Below are 20,686 nucleotides of genomic sequence, written 5' to 3' on the forward strand. Positions count from 1 at the left end.
GTGAGACATCCTGCTGTGTGCTCACAGTGCTCACCTGTGCGCCTGAGCTTCTGTCACAGTCCCTGCTTCCATCCTTTGGGGTGTACCCTGATAAGCATGCTCATTAACAGAGGGTTGCTCCACCACTGAGCTATAGCCCTAGTCCCTTGAATTTTTTTAAATTTTGAGACAGTCTCCCTAAGTTGCTGAGGCTGGTCCTGAACTTGCCATCCTCCTACCTCAGCCTCCCAAGTCACTGATTTACAGGTGTAAGCCATCAGGCCCGGCATAAACATTAATTTTTTAAAATTTCTTTTTCGTTTGGGTCTTGTGGTGCTGGCATTCAAACCCAGGACCTTGTGCGTGCTAGGCAAGCACTCTGCCACTGAGCCACACCCCCAGTTCCAAATATTGATTTTTTAAAATGTTTATTTTTTAGTTGTAGGTGGACACAACATCTACATTTCATTTTTATGTGCTGCTCAGGCGTGCTAAGCGAGTGTTCTATGACTGAGCCACAACCTCGGCGCCCCCAAATATTAGCTTTTAAGAGAAAACCTTCTCTTAGTCATCTAGTTGGTTTTCAGCTCCCGGCTTTTCATCACCACTGAAACGCAAAGCAAAACCAAAATATCTCAGCAACCACATCAGATCATGAGGAATGACCAAAGACCACCTGTACCCTTGTCCCCCGCATCCCCTGGCTGGGTCTCACTGTGGTGGGGTTCAGGCAGGAGGTAGTTATTTCCTGGGCAGCGATATGGACGCTCCCATGAGGACCTCCCATCCAGCACCCCGTCCCCACAGGTACTGCCCACGCAGGGGAAACATCTCCTGTGCCCTGTTTAGTTCCAGCCAAAGCCAGAATCGGGTTACAGGCAGCTCAGTGGTGGACACTTCTGAGTGTGTGCTGCTCTGACTCCATCTTCAGCACAGGAGAAAAAAAGCCAGAAACACCCACATGTCCATTAAGAGGGCACAGGTCTTCAAGCTGCCGGCTCCTGTGGCACCACGGGAGGGTCCTGAGGCCACCGAGGCAGAGAAGATGGTCAGCTGTAAGTTTGTCAAAGGCTCCTCTTTATGTAACGAATAAAAGCGCAGGGTGTGGGGCTCTTCTCCCTGGCTCTCTGGTGCAGAGGGCACATGGATTTCTCAGCTTGGAGACGGGCCAGCTGGGAAACCTGTTGCTTTGCAGAGGGGTCATAGACTTCTAACGGACAGAGTTTGGAAATTCTTGTTTTTTCTTACTAGGCATGGGACTGAGAGCCTCATGCATGCCTGGCAGGTGGTCTAGCACTGAGGCATACTCTTTGTCGGCAGACTTTTTGATTTTGAACCATGTGTATTAGCCAGGGCTTTCCAGAGAAGCAAAAGTGCAGATATTTAGAGATATTTGGAAGACATTCATCATGGGAATTGGCCACCTTCTGCCCACTGCAGGCTGGAAACCAGGAGAGCCGGTGCTACCACCCAGTCAAAGACCAGGACCTGGTTTGACCAGGAGACCCGAGGCCCAGGAGCAGCAGGAGATGGAAGTCCCAGCTCCAACAGAGAAAGAGAGGCCTTAGTCCACCATTCCTTTACATTTCTGTTCTTCCCTATCCCTCAGGGATCCCATGCTTTCCACACCCACGTGTCAGTGGGTGGGTCTTCTCAGTGCACTGATCTGTTGCTCATCTCTTTCAGAAACACCTTCAGAGACTTTGTTAGTGTCCCATCTTTGTGACAAAACACCTAGATACATCAACCTAAGTGGAGGAAAGGCTTATTGTAGCTCACAGTGTCAGGTTTTTTTGTTCGTCATGTTGCAGGTTTACAGTTGGTGCTTTGACTGTATCCCTCATCGCCTTGAAATTCACATGCCTTTTCCTTTTTCCCAACCTCCTTCTTCCCTGACCCTCTCCTCCTCTTCTCATTTCCTCTGAGTCACCTCTGGAACACCCCACTCCTTTCCTGCTTAGGGGCAGAATCACAGCCTCTGGGACAGGCGTCCCCTGTGTTTCTCCTGTGCTTTTTTTCCTTCTTCTCAAACTGTGTCTCGTGATTGGATTGTCATCAGGGACAAGGATGGAGATTTCGGCCACAGCTGCTGCTTGGAGCCATTGCTCTGTGCCTGTGGCAGGTCAGGATGTCGTGTCATGGCAGGAGTGGATGGCACAGACCTGCTCGCCTCATGGTGGGGAGGAAGTAGAGAGGGGAAAGGGCTGGGTCCCTGTGTCCCCTCAAGGGCACACCCCCAATGATCCAACTCCCTCCCATCTGGCCCCACCCCCTACAGATGTCACCACCTCCGACAGTGCCGCAGGCTGGACACCAGGCCTTCCACATGTGGCCCTCAGGGCTTTCCGGACCCAAGAGCATTTTTTAAGACCCTGATTCCTTTGGCCAAGTTATCTCCCAAACAGGTTAAATGTCTCAGAACAGAGGGAAATCGGGGGTCTCCACAGCCTGAGGTCTGCGTGCCCCCACCCCACACAGAGCCTCCTGGATCATTCTTTCACCCTTTCTGGGGTTGGAAGTTCTTCTCATCCCCCATGATAATTCATCCATTGACTTATCAGGCAGCACAGGGATAACTGGGAACCCAGGGGTGACGGATGCCAGGGTTCCTGCCCTGGGAGCTCATGGTCTGAGGAGTCAGAAAAACTGGATAATAAACAAGAAAACAACTGATTAAAAGGATCAGAGTGGCAAGGACCACGATGTCAATAACAGGCATCAGCACAATCAGGGAGGCTCTCTGGGGAGGTGACCTTTCATGGAACTCTGGGGATAAGTAGGTCTGTGTGGCTCCATGGGGAAAGGGCACCTCAGGAAGGAGGCTCCTCAGCCCCTGCAAATGTCCCTGAGGAAGGAGCAAACCTGGCCACAAGGTCAGGATGCCTGGGACAGTGTGAGCAAGGCCCGGGATGGGCTGGGCCAGGCTTGGTCTGGGGTGGGGGTGGGGGTGCGGGTGACGGAAAGAAAGGGCACTGACCCTCTGAAAGGTTTCAGGTTGGCAGCAGTGGCTTTACCTTTTACCAAGTGCCTGGCGTGGGTGGGTGGGCGGAGTCTGTGGTGGGAGGGGCAAGCCATGCTAGGTAGGGAATTGAGCCTCAGGGCCACCTCGGAGGCTCCTCCCCTTCACTGGAGTCTCCGTGTGTGTCTTGTGGCCCAAAGAGTGGATCTGTGCTTTTTGGTGCTCCGCCCTCGCCCCTGCCAGCTCTAAAACACTTCATCTGAGGGCATAGCTCAGCAGCGGAGCACGTGCAAGTCCCTGGGTTCAGTTGTCCATATATACACCTACATATAAGTACATATACACACATATATAAATGTATGTGCATATAGAGACATATTTGTTTTTCAGGACTGAGGATTTAACCCAGGGCCTCCCACGTGGTAGGGAAGGAGGAGGAGGAGGAGGAGGGAAGAAAACAAATGAATGAATGAAATGGGAGCTCAGGCCCCGCCCCAGGGCCACAAGCACCGCCCATAGCTCCACCCCAATTTCGGCCCCGCCCCCGGGACGCGCTGCTCTCCCGGCGCATCCCCGCGTCATTTCCGGGGCGGTGGCGGGAGCGAGGCTCACTTCCGCCCGCGGGGAAGCAGCGGCGGCGGTGGCGGCGCAGGAGGCCGGGCCCGGGCGCCGAGGGACCGAAGACGTACGGGCGGGCGGCCGGGGAGCCATGGAGCGCGGCCCCGGGGCCGGGGGGCGCGGGACGGGGCGGTGAGTGCCGGGCCGGGCGGGCGGAGCGGCCCGGTGTCGGCCGCGGCCGTTTGGGGAGCCGGGCCGGGCCGCGCGGCCGGGCCGGCCAGGTGGGAAGCCCCCGAGACCCCGCACCACTGGTGCGGCCGCGGGTCCGAGGACCGGGGTCGGCCCGCGGGCCGGCGTCGCGAGCTGCTGCCCCGCCGTCCGTTTCCCAGCGCCCACTCTCCTGGGCTCGGCCTCGGGCTTCGGGGAGTGCCCAGCCCAGCCGGGGACTCGTTCCTGCCCGGAACCTGCCCGCGTCGGCCGCCCGGGCTCCACACTCGCCCCTGTCAGGCATCTTCCTGCGGGCTGGGAACCCAGAGCAGGCTTCCCGGTCTCCGCTCCGTCTCCAGGAGCAGCCGGGGCTGGTTGCACAACCCCTCACCTATGATGGCCATTCCGACTTAGGACTGCGTGTCCCGCATTTGCCCCAGGATGAAGTCCAAACAACACAGCAGGGCTCAGGAGCTCGACCTGACCCAGCCCTGGCTCTCTGGGACCCCTGTTGTTGACCCCTCTTCCTGCCACGTTCTGCCATAGTTGGAAGCCTGCGGTTCCTGGAACTCTTTCACCTCCAGTACTTAGTCCCTGCTCCTCCACCTGTCCAGTCCTCTGACACCTGGTCACTTGAACCACACCTTCCTTCTGGCAGCTTTCCCATTCTGGCTGGCTGGGTGAGGTGCCATCACAGGCAGTCATATGTAGGTGTCTTAAATTGTTGCAGTTATCTGGTTGTTTGTTGGTTCTCATAAGACCTAGCTGAGGGCTGAGCAGGGTGGCATTCACCTGTAATTCCAGCAGCTTGGGAGGCTGAGACAGCAGGACAGCAAGTTCAAAGCCAGCCTCAGCAATTAGACCCTGTCTCAAAAACACACAAGTCTGGGGGTGTAGCTCAGTGATAAATATGCCCTGGGTTTGAAAAGAAAAAAATTTAAAAAGCCCTACTGAGGTGCATGTCGTGGCAATAGTTGGGGTTCTGGGTGCCAGGCGTGTGTCCCCAGTAAGTGAGGCATCTGAGTGTGCACTGCCCAGTTCAACCCATCAGTGACACACAGGAGGTCCCAGCATCTTGACTTGAAGATGCTGGGCCTCTACCTTAACACAAACTGGTGGACCCTAGAGGCGCTTGTTATCTTCCTGTGGCTTCCTCTTCTCCTCCTTCCCCTTAACACATAACATCCAGTCAGCAAATTGTTATTGAGCCAAAGTACATAGTTACTGGTCCTGCATACGTGGTGTTTCTACTTAAGTGGCTGGGAGCTGGTTAAATTTGTGAATAAAAGCAGTGGTGAGTACCATGGACACTAGCCTGGAACTGTGAAAGTGTAGGAGCAGTCCCGGCAGGTGTCGAGGATCCAGAGAGCATTGGGAGTGAGATGCAGGGAGGAGAATGACCAGCAGGTTGGGGGGTGCTCAGGGTGACAGGATGTAGGTGTATGTCTTCTGGAGAACTGAGAGCAAGGTAGTGAGACCTGAGAGTTGGTCCGAGCCTAACTGTAGATCTGGCAGGCAGGTGGTACAGAGGGATGGGATCTGGGAACAGTGGGAGGCCACAGGATACCCTAGAAGGAAAGTGGCTTGGCAGTCAGATTTGTGGTGGGAAGCCTGGCGCGATGGTGCACGCCTGTAATCCAGTGGCTCGGAGGCTGAGTCAGGAGTATTGCTAGTTCAAAGCCAGCCTCAGCAGTTTATCAAGGCTCTAAGAAACTTAGTGAGACCCTGTCTCTAAATATAAAAAGGGCTGGGGTTGTGGCTCACTGGTTAAGTGCCCCTGGGTACAATTCCTAGTACCAAAAAAAAAAAAAAAAAAATTATGGCGTGAAAAGATGGATGTCCTGGAGGGATGGTGCTTGCTGAAGAGAGACTGCTGCGAGTGGAGGCCGTTGCCCCAGTCTAGGGCAGGGTGCTGGAGGAGGGGAAAAGGTGGTTGTGGTGAGGGTAGAGGCAGGTAGAGCCATCAGACCTGGGGACAAATTGGATTGGATCTGGAGGGTGGAGACCAGTCTTGTCAATCTGCAGGATTGCTAGGGGCCTCCAACTTGCTCCCTGAGTACTCAGACAAGCCTTTCTCCAGGACTGAGACCCCCTCCAAGCCACCTGTCACCAGTGGAACACCCCTGGTGGAGAGTATGTTGATGCTGACATTTCTCAGTCTTGACATTGTGGATATTTGGGCCTGGGTCATTCTCTAATGGGGCATCCTGGCCAGCAGGGTGCTGAGCAGCCTCACTCTATTCCAGGAGCACCTCCAATTGTGACAATCACAGATATCTTCAAATAGCACCAAGTGTCCCCTGGTGGGGGATACCTCTGTTTGAGTGCCAGCATCATAGACTCTCCCTCTGAAAAGGACTCTTACATGAGGCTTGCATTCTGCCCTGTGTTGTCCTTGTGTCTGCCTGGCTCTCACAGGTTTCCTCCTTGTGCCACTGGATCCTGTGACTGGGATATGGCTCTCTCCAGACCCTGCCCATGTCTCAGTTCCAGAGGAACAGCTGTGTTTCTGCCCCACCCCAGCTGAGTCTGTGGGCCTACAGTTTCATATGCACTAGTGTGTGTTCCCATTTGCCTCTGAACCATGTCCTGATGGCCCAGTGTTCTTCAAATGCTGTGACTCAAAACTGGGCATAACCAGGTATTCTCTGTGGAAATTGAGCTGTGTGTTTGTTGCCCTTGTTCTGTTTGCAAAGGAAACACAGTGGGTGCGTAGGTTTTCCTCAGACCTGTGTTTTCTTGATCTGTGGTCTGGGACTCCCTATGTGGTGGAAATTGCTTTGGCACTTTAGCTGTTGTTGGTTTAACACATTTCATGGCATCCTGCAAGAGGAGTAATGTCTGAATCCCCAGTCCAAGCCAGGAGTTATCTTCCAGTTAACTCTTCCTTTCATTTATGTCCCCTGTGAGGCAAGTGGCATCCACATTTGTACAGGAGGACACTGAGGCCCAGGGATGTTCAGTGAGTCACCCGAACTTAGTGAGACCCTGTCTCTAAATATAAAAAGGGCTGGGGATGTGGCTCATTGGTTAAGTGCCCCTGGGTACAATCCCTAGTACAAAAAAAAAAAAAAAAAATTGTGGTGTGAAAAGATGGATGTCCTGGAGGGACGATGCTTGCTGAAGAGAGTCCAGTGCTGGAGAAGGAGTTCCAGGCTCCCTAGGCCCCACCCTCCCACCCGCCTGCCCCAAGCACAGGGAAGAGCCATTGTTCCCAGCTCAGTGGCCTCTGCCCAAACTGAGCCTTTGTTTGCTGATTTCCTTTCTGGACACCAAGGTCCTGTGAACTCACAGGGAAGAACTTGTGTACTCCTGGGTCCCCTCAATTCGAGACCTGTGCATTCCTCGGCTTCCCTTGTCATCTGAGGGTGGCCAGATGAAAGATTGCACAGAGATGAACTGGGGAAAGGTCTGGACAACAGGATGGACAGAATCCTGGGCGTGAGGAGGTCTCCCAGGACTCAGAGCTAGGGGTGTGTGCTGGTGGGACGGGTCTGATGGCCTGGCATGTCCTACAGGCCATAGCTGGGTGGAAATGGCAAGAGTTGGGGATTACAAGCTGAGGAGGGGTGGCAGGAGGCTCCTTCTGGTGTGGGCTGGGGCTGGGGCTGGGCCTGGCCTGAGGCTGCCCGTGTAGCAGTCTGAGCAGGAGAGGATCAGATTGGGCCCTGAGGATCTGCGATTAATGGGTTTGGGACTACACTTTCCCACCTGGCACAGGTTGGGCCCCCAGCTTCCCTGAAGGAGCCCACATTTCTGTGTCCCCTGCAGGGTTTCCCACTGCACGACGACATGGAGACCTGTGGCCGCAAGGCTCCTGGGGGCTCAGCTTGGACGGCAGTGGGGCTGGGCTGCAGCCTCCTAACGGGGCTTTTGTCTGGGGTGGTGGCCTGGGAGACGCCCTCCCCACTGCCTGCATCTTGGAGCACCCCTGCATCTCCCCTGCCAAGTGAGGCTGGGCAGCCTTGTTGGTGGGTTCCCCTGAAGAGGCCCAGTGAAGGGCCCGGCGCCCGCCATGAACGGCCTGTCAGTGAGCGAACTCTGCTGCCTCTTCTGCTGCCCACCGTGCCCTGGCCGCATTGCTGCCAAGCTCGCCTTCCTGCCTCCAGAGCCTACCTACTCACTGCTGCCTGAGCCTGAGCCAGGGCCTGGAGGGGCTGGAGCTGCCCCTTCAGGGTCCCTGAGAGTCTCTGCCGGCACCCCAGGGCGCTGGAAGGTCCACCTGACTGAACGTGCTGACTTCCAGTACAGCCAGCGTGAACTTGACACCATCGAGGTCTTCCTGACTAAGAGCACCCGTGGCAATCGCATCTCCTGCATGTATGTGCGTTGCGTGCCTGGTGCCAGGTGAGAGCTGGAGGGTTTTTGGGATGGGGTTGGGAGCAGGCAGGCATGCACCTGGCCCAGGATGCTCTATTCTTGGATTCCTGTTTCTACCCAGGGTGCTAAGAATGGTACTTGGCATGGTTGGTAGTGGCCTCCCCAAGTGCCAGAGCCAGGATGCAAGGCCATCTAGTTGGCGTGGGCATGGGTTCCCTTATCCTCCCTGTCTTGATTCCTATTACCAATGGAGCTACTGTCCAGATTTGGGCAAGACCAGGCCCCGCACCTGTGCTGCTACAGAACTACCTCAGGCCCTCAGTGCAGAGCCTTTCCACGTGCAGTCCTCAGGAGAGCCCCCCCCCCCCCGTGTGCTGCCTCTTGGGGATGAGGACACTGAGGCTCAGGGTGGGCAAGCCAGGTGATTCAAGTGGAACTCTAGTGATTGCCTTGCCACCTGCTCTCAAGGGTCGTATCTCCTAAGCTCCAGCCAGAGGGGTGGGGGCAGAGGTGGGGCAGTAGGCATTCTTACCAAGCAGGGATCTGAGTCCAAAGGGCAAGCTATTACCTTTGGGCTGGGCTGGTACTGCCAGAGGAAGCTGCCCATGGGCCAGGACCAGGGCCTGCCTGGTATTTGCTCTTGTTTGACTTACAGCAAGGCCTCATCCCACCTCAGGTCTTATAGGATGGGCACAGGCCTCTGTGAGCAGCATTGTCTTTATTCATGTGTGGGGTTTTGGGTGGGGCCCAGCTCACAGCAGTGCAGCTCCTGGTCTAGGGAGGTTCCTAGCAGTGGCAGGAGTGTGAGCACCCCAGAGACTATCAGGCCATCCCAGGAGAGTTTCTGCAGCAGAGATGACCGCTGTCCAGTGGGGCTGGAAGTGGTAACTGCTGTAGCTTGCCAAGCTCACATTGTGGGTCCCCCTTCAAATGGGCAGGGAAATAGTAGTGTCAGGGGTAGGTTCAAAGTGAATTCCCAAAAGAGGGCATTGGGAAATCTGGGCACAGTGGTGCACACCCATAATCCCAGTGGCCCAGGAGGCTAAGGCAGGATTGTGAGTTCAAAGCCAACCTCAGCAAAAGTGAGGCCCTAAGCAACTCAGTGAGATCCTGTCTCCAAGTAAAATACAAAAAAGGCCTGGGGATGGGGCTCAGTGGTCGAGTGCCCGAGTTCAATCCCAGTTTCCTTCGCCCTCCCACCAAAAAGAAAAAGAGGGCATTGGGAACTGTCTCCAGTTGAGGTGCCAGGTTCACCTTCTTCATTGAGGCCCTTCAGGCCCAGCGCTCATTTCCATGGAGCAGGTGGGATCTGAAAAGGACTGTAGGAGCAGCAGCAAAATGGCAGAGGTAGGAAGGTTCCAGAGGATGTTGCAAACTTGATTCACAAAGTGGGCGTAGGATTGTCTCCCAGCTGAGGTGGCATGCTCATGGTCTTCGATTTGGCCTATTGGGACCATTGCTCATTATTGCTGAGTATGTATAATTTACAAACAGCTTATGTGAGCACTAGTGAAAAACGGGTGGCAGGGGTGTTCCCGAGGCAGGCCTCACTGAATCCACAGTTCACATGGGGCATTGTCCCATTCAGCCCAGGCTCACCTTCTTCATTTCAGCCCTTTTTGGCCAGTGTGTGTTATGGCTGAATATGTGCAATTAAAACCAGCTTGATGGGGCTGGGCTGGGGCTCAGTGGTAGGCCCTGGGTTCTATCCTCAGCACCACATGAAAAACAAATAAAATAAAGGTATGAAAAATGCAGTTATAAAAAAAAATAAGATAAAAACAGCTTGAAGGTGTGGCAAGGAAACGGTGGTGCAGGGAGATTCCAGAGGAAGTGTCAAACTTAGTTTTTAAGGTGGGCATTGAGAATTACCCCTCGTGCAAAACCAGTGTCACTGTGCTCATTTTATCTGAATATGTGCAATTTGAAAAGAGCTTATGGTTTGTCTGAAGCATTCCTTTCAGAAGGAAGCCTGACATCATGGCCAGCCAACCCAGTGAGAGGAGCTGGCCATTCTGCAGCCCAGGTGGCTCATGCCCTGGCCAATGGTCTCGTCCTGTCCCTGTTGGAACCTTGGAGGTGGAGCTGGGCCATCTTTCTTTGCCTTGCCCTTGCTGGTTGTGTGGCCATTTGGGAGGGAAGTAGATGAGGTGACAGGTGCCTCTGGCTGCCAGGATGGACTGTCACAAGTCCTCTGCCCTGGGACAGTCTCCCCAGGCCAGGCCTGTGCTCCTGTCCCCCTGACCTGTGCCCCCAGGTACACAGTTCTCTTCTCGCATGGCAACGCAGTGGACCTGGGTCAGATGAGCAGCTTCTACATCGGCCTGGGCACCCGCATCAGCTGCAACATCTTCTCCTATGACTACTCTGGCTATGGCGTGAGCTCAGGCAGGCCCTCCGAGAAGAATCTCTATGCAGATATCGATGCTGCCTGGCAGGCCCTGCGCACGAGGTGAGGGCCACAGGTCAGCTGTTCTGCTCCCCAGGGAGTGACCAAGCTTTCTTGGGGGGAGAGGAAGCGGGCACCAGGTCCTGCTGGGTGGACCTTCAAGAGAGAGATCTGTAGAGGCCTTGGGGTGTAGTTGCCCATCTCCTTTTGACTGAGGTGGGGCCGGGCTGGCCTGGGATTGGGGAGCAGCTGCTCCTGGGTCCTCATTAGACAACAGCTGTCTAAGGTCAATGAAGCTCTGCCAGGTATGAAAGGCTGGACAGGACACTGAGATCAGAAGGTGGTAGTTGAGAGCTGTGTGGAAGCCTGAGACACAAGGGCCCCTTAGGGTACAGGGTGGGCGTGGCCTGCTCTGTCTGGATTGGGGGGGTGTGACTGTGGAGCACAGCTTATCCTGGGGCAGTGGGCAGGTAGGTCTTGCAACTGAGTCTGGAGGACTCTGTTCAGCATTTTGGAGCCTAAGTTGGTTGGGGGATCCGTGGGTATGGGCTTCAGCTCACACCTGAGGTCTGGGCCAGCCTGTCTCCAGACTCTTAGTCATGTGGTCCCTCTGTCCATACCCTGCTCTCCTGGTCATCCAGGTCCCAGGCAGTCCTCCCTGCCCCACCTCAGAGTGCTACACTGCCCCTAAACCAGTGTTTGCAGAGTGCGGCTTCATCTTAGCACTGTTGTAGAGGGTGGGCAGCCCAACCCAGTCCTCCTGCTCAGGGCTGCCCACCATGGCCCTTCCTGGCTGACTGGTTTGACCCCCTCTGGTAGGGCCCAGGTGCAACACTGGGAAGGTGCCCAAGGGAGGTGGGAGCCCTGGTCACCATGGAGATATGCCAGGCTGTTGCAGAGCCCAGTCCCCTAGCACCTGGCACTGGGGACCCATCTGAGCATACCTTCCCCTGTGGCTCCTGTACAGTGTTCTCAGCTTGCTCACTTCTGTCCCCACTGCCTCAGGCTCTGGCAGAGTCACAGCCCAGTGGGGGATATGAAACTGTTCATCTGTCCTGCCACCTGCACTGTCCTGTTCTCTTACCTCCACAGGGACCTGTTGTCTTACCTCCACAGCTGTGAGTCAGTGGGAGGTAGGGAGACCTGGGGACAAAGACTGGCTCCATTCAGGACAGGCTTTTTTTGTCCAAGCACTCAGCACAGTAGTGGCCATTGAGGCTGGGAGCAAGCCAGTGAGCCTGAGGCAGAGCTGGGGGTCTGGGTACAAGCTGGGGACCTGTATTGGTGGCCTTTGGGTGGGCAAAGAGGTAGAGTCAGATTTCCCTGTGGATTGTCCAGGTAGAACACAGGATGGCCTCTGTGCACCAGGAAAGGTGGCCCTTGGAACCAGGGTCAGGAGCTTCTGGGAGGAGAGCTGTGGCATCCTGTATGGGGAGGGTAGCCAGTGGGTCCCTACATGGGAGCCAGTGCAGTGCTAGATCAGCCAAGGCTGAGCAGATGGGCTGCACACAGACCTGCTGGATGTGCAGACAGCAGAGTGTGGAGGGGCCAGGCCCAGAGGTGGGAGCTGGTGGTGGAAGGCCATCTGGGTCCTGGCACCATTGTGTGGATGAGGTGGCATCCACCTGCTGCAGCCACGGCCACAACTGCTTGTCTGTGTTGTACCAAGCCCTTAGTTGGGTACTGGGGGCCCCAAACTTGGCTGAGACATCCAGGGAGGGACACAGCCACCTAAGTTCCTAACAACCAGAGTGGGTGGGAAGGGTGCAGAGGAGGAGAGCCCCACAACCTTACAACGGCAAAGGCTTTGTTCAGGAACCAGGGGTCCTGAAGCTGGTTGCAGTGTAGCGGCAGCAGGCTGAACCTAGGTCTGCTCTGATCAAATGTGGGGGGAGGGGGAGAGTGGGAGTGGTTAGGTCCTGCCCTGCACCCCCAGCTCCCTCACCAGGTATGCCTCTCCACAGCGAGTCCCAGTACATGCGTGGTAGGAACACAGGGAGGAGGGTGGGTGGTGAGGCTGCTGACAGCGCTATGTACCCATTTCTGAGAGGAGCGCAGAGACCTGCCCTGGTCACTGTGGGGGCTGCCTCAGGCCTAGGCTGACCTTGTCCTGGCCGCCGCCAGGTATGGCATCAGCCCGGACAGCATCATCCTGTACGGGCAGAGCATTGGCACAGTACCCACAGTGGACCTGGCCTCGCGCTACGAGTGCGCTGCGGTGGTGCTGCACTCGCCTCTCACCTCGGGCATGCGCGTTGCCTTTCCTGACACCAAGAAGACCTACTGCTTCGATGCGTTCCCCAAGTGAGCCAGGGCACGTGGGGGTGGGGTGGGTAGTGCTGAGGGGCAGGGAGGGGGCTGGGCTGGAGCAAACAGCTGACCTGCCCTGCCTGGCCCCCTTCCGCAGCATTGAGAAGGTGTCCAAGATCACATCGCCCGTGCTCATAATCCACGGCACGGAGGACGAGGTGATCGACTTCTCCCATGGGCTGGCGCTGTACGAACGTTGCCCCAAGGCCGTCGAGCCACTGTGGGTAGAGGGCGCTGGGCACAACGACATTGAGCTCTACAGTCAGTACCTGGAGCGCCTACGCCGCTTCATCTCCCAAGAGCTGCCCAGCCAGCGCGCCTAGCGGCTACCTGTGCACCACTGCGCCGGGACTTCAGCAATAAGGCAGCCGCCTGGACTTGTCCTGCTGCAGCCCTGGGGGCTGCATGTGGACCCCCAGGACTCCCAGGCAGCAGGCAGGCAGCCGTGACCCCGCCCCGGCCCAGGGGCCATGGACATTGTACAGGAGATAGAGCTATGCTCTCTTCCTTTTGAAAGCAAAAAGAAGAAAAGACGTGAAAACAAATTAAAGATTTAAGATTTTAGGGTTCCTTTCCTTTTTGTGGTTCATACGCTTTCCGGGTCTTGGTGAGCTCCAAGAGGAGCAGGGATTCCAGGGTTCTTGGCCTTAGCACATACCAGAGAGGCTGGTTAAGCCCTGTTCCAGGGCAGCCCTTGCAGCAAACTGTGGTTAGTTGCAGCTTGCTCTGGGGGGAGCCCATTCTGGACCCATAAGTGCCAGGCTCCTCAGGCCCAGAAGTGGGACCATGCGGCTTCCTTTGCAAACGGAGAACAGATTCCTAGAACAATGGCTGTTCCATGGATCTCCCCGGGGAGCAAGTTTTGAGGTTTGGGGTCGCGGGGAGCACTCCTGTTAGGATGCATCCAGTTCTGGTTCTTCCAGTCACACGCCAGATCTTGTACCCTCCAAGGGCCGTTTGCGTTGTGTTCTCCAGGTCCTTCCATGTCTTGCGATCTCTAGGGTCAATCACCCACTTTGGCCTCGGTCATCCCCTCAGCCTGTGCCGCGCGACCAGGCAGGCGGTGGAGAGACCATGACCTCGATCTGGCTCAGCCTAGCTATAGTTTGCGGTCCCTTTAAGGTCCTGCGGTACCTAAGCCCGGGGGTTGGGTGGGGAAACGGGAGCAGAGGGCGTGGCTTTCGGGTCAGCGGCGAGCGGAAGCGGAAGCGGCGCAGCGCGCATCCGGAAGTGGATTCCATGGCCCCGGGACCGTGGTAAGTGGCTACTCCTCGCTCTCCGCCGGGGACAGCCTCTGCCCGGCTCCGCGGTTTCCTCGGTGTGCGGTCCGCGAGTCCCGCGGATGGGAGCGCGGGGAGGCCCCTGGGCTTTTGGAAGGAACCCGCGCCGCGGTGGGGCGCGTCCGTGCGGGGGTTCGCCGACCGGCGCCTGGCGCCGTCAGACCCGACCCTCAGCGCCGGGGAGCAGAAGCGCGTTCGGGCACCCGGCAGAAAACTCGCGGAGCCCGGAGGCATCTGGAGCCAACGTGGAGGCGTGCTTCCCGCTGTGGTCCTCACGGCCGGTTCCCCCGGGGCGGGGCCCTTCCTGACCGTCAAAGGTGCGCACGCACACCTGCCTGAGGGTCATCGAAAGGACCGTCCCTTTACTAGGGCTCTTAACGCAGCTGGGAGTGGACGGTGTGCTCGGACACAAACTCATTTCGTTTTAATGGTTGCACAGTATTTTTCTAGTACTGGTTCATTTACCCTGTTTCCTGTCGATAGAAACGTGGGTTCTCTTCAGCCTTCCGTAATGAAGAGCAATGCTCCTATTGGGGTTAACTATAATTTTTTAAAAATTTTATTTTTTAAAGGTTTTTCTTTTATGATTTTTTATGTTATTATTTTTTTTAGTTTTCGGTGGACACAAAAATCTTTATTTTTATGTGGTGCTGAGGATCAACCTAGTGGGGCACGCATGCCAGGCGAGCGCGCTACGGCTTGAGCCACATCCCCAGCCCTGATTTATGTTTTATTACGTATTTATTTCTGGCTGCTGGGCTTGGATCCCAGAGCTCCAGTCCAAAGTATTGGTCCTACCACTGAACCATACACCTGGCCTATTCTTGTCATTGTACTCCAGCAGGAATATTTCTTTGGGCTCAATTCCTCACCGCAGAAGTGCTAGGGCAAAGGACATTGTGTAGATGCGGAAGGTGCCCAAGTTGTCCCCTCCACACAACACAGGAGACGTTTGGTGTTCCTCAAGCTTTGTTTTGCAGATGTGGTAGGCATAAAATGGTATGTTATTGTAGCTTCATTTGAAATTCCTGTAATTAACTTTTTAGAATACTAATGTCAGGTCATTTTGATGTTAGTAGTTCCTACCACTATTAATATTTTGAAGTCGGAAAATATGTCTTTGTTATAAACATGTATATATTTAAAAGCCATTTGTATTTCATATTATTTGCCCATTTTTGAATTGGGTCTTGGTGTCATTTGGGGGGAACAATTTATATATTAGGGAAATTAGTCTTTTTGTTGTCAAAAGTGTATCCTCATTTGTCTTTGTAGGTTTTTTTTTTTTTTTTAATGCCAGGTATTTAAAGTTGTTATTAGTGATTATTAGTTTTTCACCATGGCTTCTATGTTCTGTGTCATGTTCAGAAAAATGTTCAAATACAAGATTATAAAACACTTGGTAGTTTCTTTTAGAGATGAAATGACTTCTATATGTATATTTTATACATATATATTTAGATTTTTTTTGTCTAATATTAGACAAAAGAATACTGTCTAATATTAGAAAATACTTCTGGTAAACAGCAAAACTTATTTCCAAATCATTTGCTTTGACTTAGTTTTTCCAAAAACATTTTTTCCTCCATTGTCCTATTGCGTGCTGAGGCTCGACTGGCCCCTTTCCTCCGCGTGCTGGAACCCCACTGCCTAGCTACATATGTCCAGAGGACCTTTTCCCCTCCTTTTCTTGGGCAGGTTTCTTTTTTGTCAGTGACACCAGGCGAGTTCTTCTTGTTTCCCTGCCCTGTTTTTTTTCTAATTAGGATTGCTTAGATTTGTAGATTAAGTTGCAATTAAAGTGCCATCTCGAATACTTGATGCCTTGTACTGAGTACTTGTAATCCTCATTCTAGTAGGTGCTCTGTGATAGAGGAACCCGAAGGCTTCCCCAGCTGTGCATACTGCTGTTTGGGATGCCCTTGTGGCTGGTGTGAACTCGGCTCTCTGTCCCTTCAGTCTCGCTGACAGGCACCTGTGGCACACACATGGCCAGCTCAAGGCACTGTTTTCTCTGGTGGCTGCTCATTTCACGAGACATGGAGTTGCGCTGGACAGTGAACTGCAGACTGTTTGGGTGACCTCAGTGCCTGGGCCCTACCTGGATACAGGAACTCAGCCCTCTCCCTCGACCCCTTCCCACCCACCTTGATCTGGGTCCCTGGGAAGCCAGCAGTCTATTCCAGGAAGCACCTCCCCCTTCTGCTTCCAATCGCCAGGATTCCTGGGACGAAGGCCAACTTCCAATTCTCTATTTTGTAGATTTTCCGGGATACACTTGTTTATACCCCAATAGCAGCAGTGTCTCCTAGCCCAGAGGCTGATTCATGGGCCCTCCTCATGTCATCTGTCATCGACACACTTCAGACAAGATCTCTGAGGGCAGAGACCAGGTTCTGTTCCCTGGCTCACCAGCCAGGTGACCCTGTGGCCTAGACATGCTGTGGTTCTTAGAGACCCATGGACAGGACCTGTCCAGGAAGACAGGCCCACCCCAGGAGGACACAAGCACTTATAACTGGCCATATCTGAGGCAATACCTAATGCCACCACCTCTGGCTCCTCCTCAGGGACCTGAGTGCCCCAGGCTGGCATTCCCTCTGGGTTCCAGCACCGGGGGCCATCCATGCTTCTCTCCTTCATTGGCAGCTACAGGTCGTGGTGTCTTCCCATGACACTGGGCTGGCAGGACCCGCACCGTGGTCTCTGCTCTGCCTGGACATAGGGTGGAGAGGTTGGATGCTCTCTGGGGTTCTGTCCCCTCCTCCACTCACAATGGCCTCTGGTTGGACATGAGCCTCTGGGGCAGTGCCACCTCCTTCCTCTTCAGGTCACTGCTCAGGGCACTGTGAACCTGGTTGCAGGAATGCATGCTGCCCAGGAAGGGCTGGTCTGTCTGTTCACCTGGGTCCAGGTGCCTGGCCCGGGGTTGGGGTGCAGAACTGACCTGTTGACTGTGTTGGTTCAGCCAGGTGGGCCCCCACCCTGCATCATGTGGCCCAGGGGCCAGCCTGAGTTTCTGGTCTGCCTCCTTCCCATTTTGAAACTCCTGCCACAGACCATGGTGGTCTTCCATAGGGTCCAAGAGAGAAACCCTCCAGAACTCTCCAGAACTCCAGAACACAGGAGCACATGTGGCTTGGGAAGAACACTTTGACACACTTCTTCAAGCTCTATACTGCCTGTCCCCAGAACCTGGTTCAGAGCAGGCACAGACAGGGTTCATGTGTACAAAAGGAAAGGGGTTCTGAGGCAAGGCCCTGGCCAGGGTCACTCAGGGAGTGCCCATCCCAAAGCTGCGAAGTGCACCACTCTAGGTGGTGCCCTTAAAAACTTCCTTGGTGCAGTACCACATGCCTGAGGACTGAGGCAGGAGGATCGGAACATAGACCAGCCAGGGGGACACAGCAAGACCCCATTACCCCAACCCCCGGAAAAGAAAAACCCCCAAACCTCTGTCCACCTGACCCTGTTACAGCTGGATAGTTCTTAGGGCTTTTCATCTTCCAGAGGGTGGGGGGACTGGAGGAGCGACAGGCCCCACCCCGTGTGGCCCAGCCTTGCAGAGAAGACCCCCTGCAGTTGGCTGCAGCCTGGATGGGGTCTCCGTGAGCCCTTTTCCAGAGGTCTGGGCTCTGGATTTGGCTTGAGTTGCTGGGAACATGTGCCAGCAAGAGCTGGACCCTCCTGCCGCTGTGGAACTCCTAGCATGGTGGGTGGCTGGTGCTTCCTGAGCAGTGTTCTACAGCATCATTTCTGTCCTGCATCTGAGACCATGTGGCCACTTGCACCCTCTCACCAGGCCTGATGTTTCAGCTGCTTGCCATCCTGCATGTGGGCCACCACCAGACCGTGGTAAGTACTGAGTTCATGTTGGAGTAGAGATAAATGTAGATGGTTATGGGGATAAGTTATCAGTTATGTAACAAAATGTGCATGATTTAAATAAACCCTTCAGCACCCAGGCCGTTCATCCCACTGTGCCTCAGCTGTACGGGTGGTGGGGACTCCTGTTCACTGGCAGGCACAGCAGAAGGGGACGGCTCATGCCTGCAAGTGCTAGTGGTGGCAGGGCCGGGCACTCACTGCCTGGGGTTCTTCTGAGGAGCCGATCTGCCATCTCCTCACAGCTCGCTCACACCCACTCACTGTTCTGGGCTGCTGACAGGTTGGGAGAGTCTCCACACACAGAGACCAGTGCAAAGAGAAAGCAGACTACAGGCGGGGCTCGCCCCAGACCCGGAGTCTGTCCCCTAGGACAGGCAGTTCTGCTGAGTGTCCCAGCAGGCACAGCGTCCCCTTCATCTGGTAGCTGACACTTGTTCCTTGTTTCATTACACACAGTGCAACTGTACCAAGCCTGAACAGGTTTCCTTGTGAGTATGTTTGGGCACTTTAGTAGGAAGGTCCAAGGGCATGGCATATTTCACACCTTGGTAAGCTGTGCCCAGAGCAAGGAGCATACTTGTAAAGCTCTGTGAAGGAGCTGGACCTGGTGGCCACATCTGTGATCCCTTTTTTGGAGGTGGAGGATCCTAAGCCCAAAGCCAGCCTGGGAACTTAGCGAGACCCTTTCTCAAAGTTAAAGATAAAAGCGGCTAAGAGTGGAGCTGGGGTTGTGGCCCAGTAGTAGAGTGCTTGCCTGGCATGTGTGAGGAACTGGGTTCAATTCTTGGCACTGCATATAAATAAATGAACAAAAGGTTCATCAACATCTAAAATATTATATTATATATATAAAAGGGGAGGGCTCAGTGTGTGGCTTAGTGACACAGTGCCCCTGGGTTCAGTCCTCAGTACCACAAAACAAACAGGCAACTGGTGGCACATGCCTGTAATACCAATGATTCAGGAGGCTGAAGCAAGAAGATTATAGTTTGAGGCCAGCCTCAGCCACTTAGCGAGGCCCTACGCAAGTTCGACCCTGTCTCAAAATTAAAATGTAGCTCAGTGGCAACTCGCCTGTGTTCAATCCCCAGTACCAAGGAGGAAAAACTTTTTTTTTGGCATGATGGCACACTTGTGTCATGCCAGCAACTCAGAAGGATGAGGCAGGAAGCTCCAGGGTTCCTGGCTAGGGTAAACTACCCAGTGAGATCTTCTGCAGCTGGCAAGCCATGTGTCACAAAAGAAAAGGGGCTGGGGGTGTGGCTCAGCTGGTGAAGCACCCCAGGTTCAAACCCCAGGAGGTGCTGGGGTGAGCTGCGGAGGGGACACAGTTGGCACCCACCCCACACTGCGTGTTCTCATTTTGATTTGTTTAGTGTAACAAAACAAAGTTAGAGGTTGGGGAGGTGGCCTGGAGGCCTGTCGCCCCAGCCTGCCTCCTGGTGGACATTAGCCTAGGCCCATTCCTGGATGTTCCCTCCACACCCTGTCCTGTTTGTCCTCAGCCCCATCTAGGATCCCGCGCTGCACAGCTTCACCGGTCCGGTCCTCAGCCTTAAAGTCTGTCATGGTTTTTGAGGCCCTGGGGACGTCCCTTGACCAGCTTGAGGACTGACGACCAGGTGCTGTGAGAAAAGTTCCCTGACTGGATTTGTCTTTCTCGTAATTAGACTGAGATTAAGGGTTTGGGGAAGGACACCTAAATGCGAGGCCTCTCTCACATCCTATTAGGGATACCGCATGCCTGGGCCACATTACCTGTGATGTGACCTTGACACCAGATTGGGGGTCCACAGGTTCTCCATGGGCAGTCACCATCCTCCCCTCCCTGCTATGCTTTTGGGAGACCAGTCTTGGCATGGCACCATCCTCATATGTGACCCTGGGTATCTGCTGTGGGTGTACCCCAGTTCACATCTATTCTCACCTGTGCCCCTGGACACTTGTGATCTTCCCAGGTGTGGCCCTGGCATGGAGTCCTCTCCTCATCCCAGTGACATCTGGCTGCTGCCTGCTGAGACCTGTCCCCGAGCCCCTAGGGGCAACCCCACTTATAGGCAGGAGCTGAGGTCTGCGAGGTAGGGCTGACACAGTGCCGAGAACTGCACCTGGCCTCAGCCTGGCGTGTCCCCAGAACCCGCAACTGCTCCACATCTTGTGCTCCAGCTTTGACCTCTCTACCTGTACAATAGGACAGGGTAACAGCACGGGCAGTGTGATAGTGGGGTGTAGGGGCCATCCCTGGACAAAAGCAGGCCCTACCATTGTAAAATCATGGCCATCTGGGTGTCACTGGGGTGGAGTGTGGTCCGCCAGGGCTGCTGACTGCAGTGTGACTGGCATGACCACAGGCTTCGACAGGTTTCAGGAGCACAGTCCTGTGATGTTCAAGCTCCAGGTGGGCCGCCTCTGGACCAGTAACTGTCAGTGGAAGGAATGCAGGGTCCTGGCTGCTTCCTCCTGTTTTCTGCACAGGTGCTTGGCCTGGGCTCTGGGGGAGAGACCACCAGGCACACCATCCCAATCACAGCAGATGGGAGGGGCTGAGGCCTGCCCAGGGGGTCCACCCTGCTCCGCCTACAACTACATTGGATGCCCAGGGAAGAGAAGGAGGTGTCCCAGGGAGGGAGACGGTACCCTCCCACGTCGCTCTTTCTTCTCCTTACCTTCCTCTGTCCAGCCACAGCACCACTGGGGACTCTAGAAGGTTCAGCTGTAACCTTCTGAGGGATACTAGTTGGCATCACGAAATGCTGGAAGCCGGGAGCTAAGGAGACTCAGGGGAAGTGGCCAGCC

At 54.9% G+C, this 20,686-nt stretch overlaps 1 protein-coding gene and 1 long non-coding RNA gene across 4 annotated transcripts; one reads left to right on the forward strand and one right to left on the reverse strand.

Moving 5' to 3' along the window:
- The first annotated feature begins 3,543 nt into the window (after nt 1-3,543).
- Nucleotides 3,544-13,286, forward strand: Abhd17a (abhydrolase domain containing 17A, depalmitoylase). 3 transcript variants are annotated; one of them, XM_076852371.1, is made up of 5 exons: nt 3,544-3,688; nt 7,475-8,050; nt 10,281-10,475; nt 12,537-12,716; nt 12,820-13,286. In XM_076852371.1, the coding sequence occupies exons 2-5, from the start codon at nt 7,719-7,721 to the stop codon at nt 13,043-13,045; spliced, it is 933 nt and encodes a 310-aa protein (XP_076708486.1). In that variant the 5' UTR covers nt 3,544-3,688; nt 7,475-7,718; the 3' UTR covers nt 13,046-13,286. The 3 variants fall into 3 exon arrangements, with proteins under 3 accessions (XP_076708486.1, XP_076708501.1, XP_076708495.1); XM_076852386.1 differs by having other exon boundaries at nt 3,603-3,623; XM_076852380.1 differs by lacking the exon at nt 3,544-3,688 and adding an exon at nt 3,763-7,176.
- A 6,046-nt stretch (nt 13,287-19,332) lies between these two features.
- Nucleotides 19,333-20,681, reverse strand: LOC143411578 (uncharacterized). The gene is made up of 3 exons (XR_013092871.1): nt 20,557-20,681; nt 19,818-20,381; nt 19,333-19,515 (listed from the first exon to the last, which is right to left on the reverse strand). It is a non-coding gene; the product is annotated as an uncharacterized LOC143411578 (long non-coding RNA).
- Between the last annotated feature and the right edge of the window lie 5 nt (nt 20,682-20,686).

The sequence above is a fragment of the Callospermophilus lateralis genome, chromosome 1 (genome assembly GCF_048772815.1).
Source record: "Callospermophilus lateralis isolate mCalLat2 chromosome 1, mCalLat2.hap1, whole genome shotgun sequence".
NCBI classification, from domain to species: Eukaryota; Metazoa; Chordata; class Mammalia; order Rodentia; family Sciuridae; genus Callospermophilus; species Callospermophilus lateralis.

Coding starts and splice junctions, on each gene's coding strand:
- Abhd17a (XM_076852371.1), top strand. CDS start 7,719: ATGAACGGCCTGTCAGTGAGCGAACTCTGCTGCCTCTTCTGCTGCCCA. Junction 10,476..12,536: donor TGGCAGGCCCTGCGCACGAG/GTGAGGGCCACA, acceptor GGCCGCCGCCAG/GTATGGCATCAGCCCGGACA. Junction 12,717..12,819: donor TGCTTCGATGCGTTCCCCAA/GTGAGCCAGGGC, acceptor CCCCTTCCGCAG/CATTGAGAAGGTGTCCAAGA.